At 37.8% G+C, this 10,323-nt stretch overlaps 1 protein-coding gene across 1 annotated transcript in view; it reads right to left on the reverse strand.

Moving 5' to 3' along the window:
* Window positions 1-9,506, reverse strand: part of SLC22A3 (solute carrier family 22 member 3) — a 31,959-nt gene extending 22,453 nt beyond the window's left edge. The window contains exons 1-3 of the mRNA XM_058168269.1: window positions 8,920-9,506; window positions 2,727-2,830; window positions 329-483 (exon numbers count right to left, since the gene is read on the reverse strand). Of these exons, the coding sequence (XP_058024252.1) occupies window positions 329-483; window positions 2,727-2,830; window positions 8,920-9,324 (664 nt within the window). The 5' untranslated portion in view covers window positions 9,325-9,506. The remainder of the gene's footprint in view (window positions 1-328; window positions 484-2,726; window positions 2,831-8,919) is intronic.
* Window positions 9,507-10,323: the final 817 nt, after the last annotated feature.

A 10,323-nucleotide genomic window follows, 5' to 3' on the forward strand; every position in this document is an offset into this window, starting at 1 on the left:
GAGATCCATTATAAAAAGCATAGATGGGCTAATAGCACATTTCCCCAGTGTCTTATGCCAGTGGTCCCCAACCTTTCTGGCTTGGTGACCTGGGGGGTGGAGGTGGAGAGGGGAACTCATGTGTGTACATGTGGATCGATCTGCCACTCACACAAGTCAAACTGTGCTTCTAGCAGAAAAAAATAGGAAATCATCCTTCATCAGAATGATGCCATAGCAAATTCTACAATAAAATCCAATTCAGCAAAGCTCCTTCAGTAAAGCTATTCAGCTTCTTTATGTCGCCCCAGCTGCATTGGGAAAGAACTGAAAACACATCATGCCTTACCCAGTACAAAGCTTGTCATCCAGGTTCCCTTTCCAAAGATTCCTTGTAGAAAACGAAATATTGAAAATACAATAATGTTTGGTGCAAAAGCCACTATTAGGCCACATAGTCCTGCCCCAAAGCAAGAAAAGAGATAAATGGTGATTCTGCCAAATCTGTCAAGGGAAGCAAAACAAATGAATAAATAAAGAAGAAATGGAGCCAAGAGGAGGAAAAAAATAACTTTGAAAAGCTCTGGTGAAATTTCTCTTCTTCTCCCAAATTATAAACACCCACAAGTGGTGGTTTAATTTTTTTTTGCTACTGGTTCTGTGGGTGTGGCATGGGAAGGATACTGTAAAATCTCCATTCCCACCCCAATCCAGGGGAAGGTTACTGCAAAATCTCCATTTCCTCCTGATCAGATGGGACTCGGGAGGCAGAGAATAGATGGGGGTGGGGCCAGTCATAATTTTTACTACTGGTTCTCTGAACTACTCAAAATTTCTGCTACCGGTTCTCCAGAACTGGTCAGGACCTGCTGAAACCCACCTCTGTCTACTACGTTTGCCCAGATACATTCAATTACAAGCTCCATGATCTTCAATCAGTGTCGTTCATTGCTACTCCCCTTATTTGATTAATTTAGGTTATTTAATGAAACTATTTGGGAATATCTTCTGCATAAACATGTGTAGGGTAGTGTTACTACTATAGAGCTAGATCTTCTATGAATAATTCTTAGTTGAATGCTAAGATATATCACACCAGTTCAACTCCCTCCATGTATTAATTACTGTAACATCCTAGGTATGTGCACATCTGTGGAAGAGATCAGATGTTTCACCACTGAAGATAAGTGCCTTAAAAATATTACACTTTTAAACAATAAGAAGTTGAAGATTAGGAATGTGAAAATTACCTCCATTCTTCTACCTATGAATGATTGTAATTAACAATGTTTATTTATCATACAAGGAGCATAGGGGGTTGGAGGTTTTTTATCCTTTAGTAGTGATTTAATCAAATATTCAAAAGTGTTCAGTATATCCTGGACTATTGGTTTTGTTGTTGCTTAAGGATTCTTAAGGGTTCAAAATTATGACTTGGAACCTCTGAAAATGATGAAAATACTGTCAGAAGTCAAATAATGACTAGAAGCACTGCCAGACATTGGTAGAATGACTTTTCCTGCCACATACCGATGTTCAGACTCCCTAAGAAAACTAATATTGGATGTATGACTTTTTCTGGGAAGAAAACTTGGTGAAGAATCTAGATATATGAGAGAATGGTTTCCTATTAAGAAATCTAGGGACAAAATAATTTTTTGCCATCTTTGTTACCCTTTGGTAGCTCCCAACTCTTAGATCATGTAATAAGAAAGACTGGACTAGAGTCAAAGTGGACAAAACTTTGCAAAAGTTTATGCAGCATCATAATCTTGCATAATTCTAGTCATCTACATTCAAATATTTGTAGCTGTCAGAACAAGAGTCAGAACATACACACAATCTGCTTTATGTCTGAACTGGCCTCCAGAGTGTGGAAGTCTCTGTCCATCAGTAGGATCAGAGGTGGCCAACTATAACCCCTTTATGAACTGTGGACTTCAACTTTGGTTTCTTAGCAAATTAAAATGGACAGAAACTACACTTTCCCATATTTTAACAAGAAAGAAAGAGTATGTTTTATTGCAAAACATGAATGCATGTTTCCAATGTCCTTCCCTCAAATTTGAGTGTGAGGAAGGGTGAGAGGGGTATGCAGTACATACAGGTAATCCTTGACTTACAACCATTCATTTAGTGACCATTCAAAGTTACAATGGTGCTGAAAATAAGTGAATTATGACTGTTTTTCACACTTACGACCACTGCAGCATCCCCATGGTCATGGGATCAAAATTTGGATGTTTGGTAATGTTTATGGCATATTTATGATAGCTGCAGTGTTCTAGAGCAGGGGTCTCCAACCTTGACAACTTTAAGACTTGTGGACTTCAACTCCCAGAATTCCTCAGCCAGCTTTGCTGGCTGAGGTATTCTGGGAGTTGAAGTCCACAAGTCTTAAAGTTGCCAAGGTTGGAGACCCTTGTTCTAAAATCATGCGATCACCTTCTGCGACCTTCTGACAAGCAAAATCAATGAGGAAGCCAGTTTCGCATAACAACCATGTTACTAACATGACAACTGCATGGTTCACTTAACAACTGTGTCAAGAAAGGTCATAAAATGGGGGCAAAACTCACTTAACAACTGTCTCGCTTAGTAAACAGACATTTTGGGCTCAATTATGGCCATAAATCGAAGACTACCTGTAAAGTATTTCTCGCTCCATCTACATAATACACAACATAGTCTTATTTGTCATGGAAGATAATGCAGTCCATAGGTAAGTGTTCAAAAGGCATTGTTACCTGTCTGCAGCGTATCCCAGAACAAACCCTCCTACCAGAAATCCCATATTGAGTATAGACTGAGTCATGTCTATTAGCCACTTGTTCTCACAGACCAGGTCATACTGCAGAAGGAAGCATAAAAGTACGGTAAGTTTCGGTAGAGGAACAATGGATATTAGGCCTTGAAAAAATAATAATAGTGTTATTGTTCTTTTATGTATTTAATGGTCCTCTCTTCCCTTTTCCACTCCCTTCTTTCTTAGAGATTAACAATTCGTCATCCAGTCATCATACTGGACCCGTGTGCTTCAATACATGTATTGTTTTATAAAGTGATTTTCCAGTCTTCCAATATATAAGAGGTGCGGCGGCGCAGTGGTTAGAATGCAGTACTGCAGGCTATTTCTGCTAACTGCCAGCCGCCTGCAATTTGGCAGTTCGAATCTCACCAGGCTCAGGATCCAACAGATTGTTGGGGGAAATATGCTGACTCTGTAAACCGCTTAGAGAAGGATGTCAAGCACTGTGAAGCAGTATATAAGTCTAAGTGCTATTGCTATATGAGAGAGGGAAGAGAATAAATTTAAAAAGATAAGTAAGAATACACCACCAGTGATAAAACCTAGTTCAAATTAACATCTAAAAAGGATTTCCCTGGTCTCTTAAAGCCATCCCAGACCTCCTGGCTCAAAAAGCCTCCGTGCAGTAATCTCAATGCATTCAAGATTAAATAATTTTTCATTATTTTAAAATTAAGTCAACGACTTTGTCAGATCAATATAAGATGACAGTATGCAATCTGCACGCTGCAGACCAAAAGAAGATGTGCACCATGATCATGTGCTTATTTTGGTTCCTCCAAATATGCAAAATTGCAGAGCTCAAAATCAACATTTCTGCTATCAATAATGGACAGCACAATCCAAGGGTGAAAAAGTAGGGCTGGAAGATCACCTATAAGCTGTACATTGTTTACCTTTATGATACGAAGTGCTAGGGAAGTTGCATTAAGGAAAACAGATGATGTCGTTGACAAGCCAGAAATACGTGTTGCAATAATTCCTCTTTTCTCACAAATGTTTCTTGGCTCTCATTTGGAAAAATGGGGAAACAGCTGATATATTCCAGGAGGCTGGATCTGAGCTCAGGATTTGATGCAAAGTCCTGGGAGAGTTCTGCCCTGACAAAATCCTCAGGATTTTTGTATCATTTTATTTTATTTTATAAGGTCAACTAGCAGTCTGATTTTTCAATGAATGTTAATAAAGTAGGATGGTGGGATTACGTTGATGAATTATTATGAAGTCATAAAACATATAATATAATAGCATTTTTATAATAGCATTTTTATAATAGCATTTTTTTACAGGAAAACAAAATGAATAACGTCCAGCGTCCAGAAATTAATTTGCATATAATCTAATATTATAATCTAATCTAATCTAATCTAATCTAATGTAATCTAATCTAATCTAATCTAATCTAATATAATATAATATAATATAATATAATATAATATAATTAATTTGCATATAATTTGCATCCTGGATATAAACTGTTTCAACTCCTACCCTCAAAACGACGCTATAGAGCACTGCACACTAGAACAACTAAACACAAGAACAGTTTTTCCCCGAAGGCCATCACTCTGCTAAACAAATAATTCCATCAACACTGTCAAAATATTTACTGAATCTGCACTACTATTAATCTTCTCATAGTTCCCATCACCAATCTCTTTCCACTTATGACTGTATGACTGTAACTTGTTGCTGGCAATCCTTATGATTTATATTGATATACTGACCATAAATTGTGTTGTAAATGTTGTACCTTGATGAACGTATCTTTTTTTTTTATGTACACTGAGAGCATATGCACCAAGACAAATTCCTTGTGTGTCCAATCACACTTGGCCAATAAAATTCTATTCTATTCTATTCTATTCTATTCTAATTTAATTACAACTATCTGCTGTACCGGCATTAATTACCTGGTGCTATGATTGTGCTCTGTGTTTTATATTTTAATGTAAGGTGTATGTAACAAGGATTCCCTAAAATAAACTTGCAAAAAAATAAATAGAGCAGAATGTATTGGTCATTGACAGCATCACCAGAATTGCCTGGCAATGTTAGATTTACTTCCTAATTTGATCTTATTAAACTATGATTTAAGCAGGCTTTTCTCCTCTTTTCTCTAGTAGGAATATCAGTAGCCATAAATCACTGAGAAAGAGTCAAAAATTGGGTCAATGTAGAATTATGTTGACAGTTTTTGAATCCTCCCAGCAGAGGGTTTATTCCATAAAAAAAAAATCACTACTGAGATGGACTTTGATTGCATGAACTAAATTGAATTTTTAAAAAAAAGACTCATAAAGTGGGAATCCTATTGGTGCATAATAACTGACCCTTTCGCTTACTAGAGATGTTTATTTAGGTCAGGGTCAGAACTGTTGTCAAAAGCCAAGTCCCTGAGCCCATGTGCACGAAAGGCCAGTTCAGTTCCTGTTGCTTTCCAGGAATTGCAGGGAAGGATGCCCACCTACAATTTTGTGAAATAAAACAGAGCCAAATAAATAAATAAATGATCTGGTTTAAGTTCAGGTGGCTGATTTTTTTTCTGACCAACGCTGATAGAACAGCTTTTCTGAAATCACAGCCTCAAAATACCTTATACCACCAGAACAAAATACCTTATACAACAAAATACCTTATACCACCAGGCTTGAAATCCTGGGATTAGAAAATTTACAACTCCGTCAACTTCGACATGACCTGTGTTTAACACACAAAATTATCTATTGCAATATCCTTCCTGTAAATGACTACGTCAGCTTCAATCGCAATATTACAAGAGCAAAAAATAGATTCAAGCTTAATGTCAACCGCTTCAAACTTGATTGCAGAAAATATGACTTCTGCAACAGAGTTGTTAAGGCTTGGAACTCATTACCTGACTCCATAGTCTCTACTCAAAATCCCAAAATCTTCAACCAAAAACTGTCTACTATTGACCTCACCCCATTCCTAAGAGGACTATAAGGGGCGTGCATAAGAGCACAAAAGTGCCTATCATTGCTGTCCTATTGTTTCCTTTATTATATCTAATTAATATAGCTAATATTTTCATGATATGTTTTTTACTTATGACAATGTTTATGTATACTGTTATGACAAAATTAAATTTTAAAAAAATGATCTTTAGTCAATAACCAGCCACAAATGTAATATGATAGGATTGGTACTGAATGCTTTCTGTTCAATGTATATTTGATCAGTTAAATTTATTTTTAAATAAGAAGACTTTGACTCAGAGACCATTGTGTTTAATTATTTTAATATCCCATTACTCTTATTCGGTCTGTCAGAGCTGCCATCCTTCACTTGCATGTATGCTTCACTAGATGCCAGTCTGCCTAAGCCATGGGGGGGAAGGAGCTGTGGGAAGACGAGGGGGAAACCAAAAGTGATCTTCATGCTGTCCTGAGATATCCCAAGGCCACAGACCTGGGAATGGATTGCAATGCCTGTCCAACTACCCAACCATTGCAGAGACAGTTCCCAAAACATCTTCGAATATGACCAGATAATGCAGAGATAACAGGGGGCTGGAATGAAGAAGGGAAAGTTAACTAGTGAATCTTCGCGTGCAAACTTTTAGATCCGGCTTTTCTACTGGTTACACTTGGCTTTTATTAAAAGTAACCTTTTCACTATGAATGGAATCGAGGGTGTTTCTTTCCTAAGAGACCAGGCTGGGCAGGTTTGACACTGTCTCAGTATCTGGGGACTGTAAGGGTCTGGATGGGGAAGAAGAGGCTGCAGTTCAGCCTGGCCAGGAGGGAACGTTTATGAATCCCCTGGATTTGGAGTCTAAAGAATTCTCACTTTTTTTCTGAATGGGCAGTGCCCCATTGAGATTTGATGCACGATCTAGACTCATGCTGGACCCATGATTCATGCTTGAAGAGTAGGTTGCATCTATGATGGGGAGTGGGGGGCTTTGCACAATTGCTTCTTATATACCAAATGAGCTCATTTTGTTCATGGTCACTCATGACTTTCTCATCTCCTGACTGGATTATTTTCACATGCTGTACTTGGGGCTACTCCTGAAGACCATCTGGAAGCTTTAGTAGGTTCAGAAGGCAGGATGTGGGTAGTTATGGGGGCATAGGTACTTGAAGGAGTGCCTTTCCAAGAACATCTGCCTGTTCCATTGGGAGGGTATGCTCCAGTTTCCTTCTTTTAAATTTTGTCATCTTATGGAACCTAGGAAGCATTAAGTGGTATATAAGTCTAAGTCAGTGGTGAAATACAATTTTTTTTACTACCGGTTCGGTGGGCGTGGCTTGGTGGGCATGGCAGGGGAAAGATACTGCAAAAATCTCCATTCCCACCCCATTCTGGGTCCAGCCAGAGGTGGTATTTGCTGGTTCTCTGAACTACTCAAAATTTCCGCTACCAGTTCTCCAGAACCTGTCAGAACCTGCTGGATTTCACCCCTGGTCTAAGTGCTATTTTTATGTGGTTGTTTTTCAAATTACAAATCATTTTCATTATTCTATTAGTCCATTATGTTTTTAGACATTTTGTGAAGTCTCTGCCTAAGGGGAAGATGCAGTAAATAGCATATGGACTGCCATGGTTTCTTCTTGCCTGTCATGAGAATCCTATGAGCACCAGTCATAGCTGGGCAAACCAATAGCTACTATTGCTAACTTTTTTTTTTAATGAGAGTCATTGCTTTTTTATCACCATGTGGTTTGGCGGGTAGCCCAATATTCTGTGCAATCTGATACACACCTACTCAAAAATAAGCCCCAATGCATTCAGTTAGACTTACTTTTGAGGTCACAGAGTGTAATGGTATGTGGGAAAGACCTTGAGAAATTGGGCCAAGAAATGCTGCCAAGGGAACGGTCAGATAAGAGACAGCATAGCCCAACATTTGTAGAGTGGGCGGGGCAAGAGGCTTAGAAGAGTCCCTCCCACTCAGACTGTAAAGGAGACAAAGGAGAAGGTTGTACTTTCAGGCTTGCAAGATTCCACCAAAGCAGCTTTAAATAAAAATAGAATTAGCTTATCTGGCTGTGATTCCCACCCGTAAGACCGACATAAGGTTGCAGCCTTATAATATAAACTGAAGGCTCTTCCCTAGTTAACTGAACTCAGTGCTGCAATTTTAGTAATCTGGGAATCTCCTGAATTAATGACCATCCTTTGTCAATAAATGAGCTGCCATCACAGCTCATACGAGCAGTCCTTCTTCTCTTCTCTTACTTTCCCTCCCCCTCCAGCCATTTAACATCTGATTGTGTATTTCCCAACAAAAGCTGTTTCACGACTTGTTGACTTTCAGTCCATGTCAAACAACTGAACTGCTGCTGTAAAACTGGTTTTGTCTAAACTGCTTAGGTAGTTTTAAGTAATAGTTTATGCTATGCACACAAGTTATGTCTTGAAAATGTGTTGATTGAGATACTAGCTATTGCTTCCTCCTTTCTTCCTGCCTCATATTTTTGCCAAGGTTGCACTAAAATAAATGGTTCTGAAATTTGGTGGGCATTTAAAAACTGAAACAAAATGGCTTTAGTTTAGCTAAGGCTAGCTGCCCACTTAGCTTAGACAGTACGTTCTTCTATAAATGACAGCAGTTCTTCCAGGACTCAAGGAAAGAAATCTCACCTGTCATGTTATACAAACCTGCTGAAAGGGAGATGTTGGGAAAAGAATGTATTGCTCCACCAATAATTTTTTAAAAATTGTATTCTAATGAGAAATTACATCTGATTCATCTGGAGAACAAAGGCAGAATTCTGTAACTGAGACACTATTGTCTGCCGTGCAAATATGTTCAATTTTTCAAGTTGTTCTCATTCCTATATTCAAACCAACATCTATAATAGCATTCCTCCATCCTTCTCTGTCTTTTTCTCTCTGCCTTTCTCTTTTTCCAGATATAACTTATTTCAAAAAGGCAATGAAACAAGGCTAATATTATCCATGACACTTTTGCACTGTGTAGAAAATAGGAAATGAACACTGTTTAATCCCAATACTAAATCGATTTTTATACTTCACAATGTATTACCTTATATACCATGTATCTATAAAATTTATTGACCTGCATTAATAATAAACATTTGTTTAATTTTCTTTATGCAATTAACCCTATTTTTCTGGATAACGTTGCCTTTACTTACCTCACTGGCAATAGTTGAGTGAGGTTTTTTGAATAACCAGCCATCCTGGCATGTAGTAAATGACTCGCCAGCAAAGTTGTTGGTAAGATGAGCCAGTGGATACGTACAATTATGCCTGGTGTTATTCCACTTTATGTCATGCCTCTTACATTGTGAAGAGTTCACCAGGCTTGAGGCTTGAATGGTGATGTTGTATTCCTCTTCAAGCGTCCATTCACACTGCTTCTTCAGTTCAGATACACAAGGGATCCTGCACCAATATTGCTCGGGGTCTCGACCCAGAAATACAATCCCAACAAATAGAAAGGAGAAAGTAACGCCAGTCTGACAGAGAAGGAGGAAGACCTTCTTTTGAAACTTTCCAAAGTCTCCAGCCTGTTTTAAAACTTCATCAAAAGACGGCATTGTAAACTCTAGTTGTCTCCCACATACACACACACACCAGCAGTAAATTGGATGAATCCAAATTATAGCGGTGGTAGCTTTCTTCCAACTTTGTGACTATATAAAGAGTATTTCCTATAACTCATACATTCTCTTTCTCTCTCTCTTTCCCCCTCTCTCCCTCCCTCTCTCTCATTCTGCCTTCCTCACAAATGTCACGAAGTAATATAAGCAAAGCTGGGACAGATCAAAGTTTCATTCCCTCCTCTTTTTTCTTTCGTTCTGAAAGACTCACACACATCCATTCCACATATGTGCACGCGCAGCTATTATGTTACTTTGGCACAATGTGTACACGGCACAATTTAGAATTTCATGATGAATTTGGCACACCTATAAAGGTCTATATTTCTTTTTTGTTTTCTCCAAGAGAGTGCGTATTAAAAACTCTTAACACTTTATTGACCAACAATTAGCAAACAGGGGATTTCAAGCAGAACTGAAGATTCAGCCAATATTAGCAACATGTCATATGCTAATACAAAAATTATGAAAAGAATCCATAGAAATCTATTAAAAATCTATACAAATCTTCCCTCCCTGCATTTAAAGACAATGAAGCGACGATGGTTTTAAGAGAAGAGATGCCCAGGATAATATTCTTTCTTTGGGAGGGGAAATTAATTAGGTTTTTATACTGATTTACCCAATTACACCTACATAAATCTATGAATTATTGGTCAGTAATCAATATTCAATAGACAACAAAATCCTTAAATAGACAACTTAGACAACAAAATCAAATTCACAGTTAAGTAACATAACTTTAATGAATTTACATAATTTATAAGCCACCCAGAATCACCCTATAGGAGAGATAGGTGGCATAAAAAATTAATAAATAAAAAGTAAAATAATAAAAATGTGACTGTTTATGCTACAGTATTTCATTGCAACTCATTCTTCCCTAAAGAGCCCAATGGAATTTTGTAAACTGACATGCCAACTTCTGAATTTGAA

The sequence above is a fragment of the Ahaetulla prasina genome, chromosome 1, assembly GCF_028640845.1.
Source record: "Ahaetulla prasina isolate Xishuangbanna chromosome 1, ASM2864084v1, whole genome shotgun sequence".
Classification (NCBI taxonomy): domain Eukaryota; kingdom Metazoa; phylum Chordata; class Lepidosauria; order Squamata; family Colubridae; genus Ahaetulla; species Ahaetulla prasina.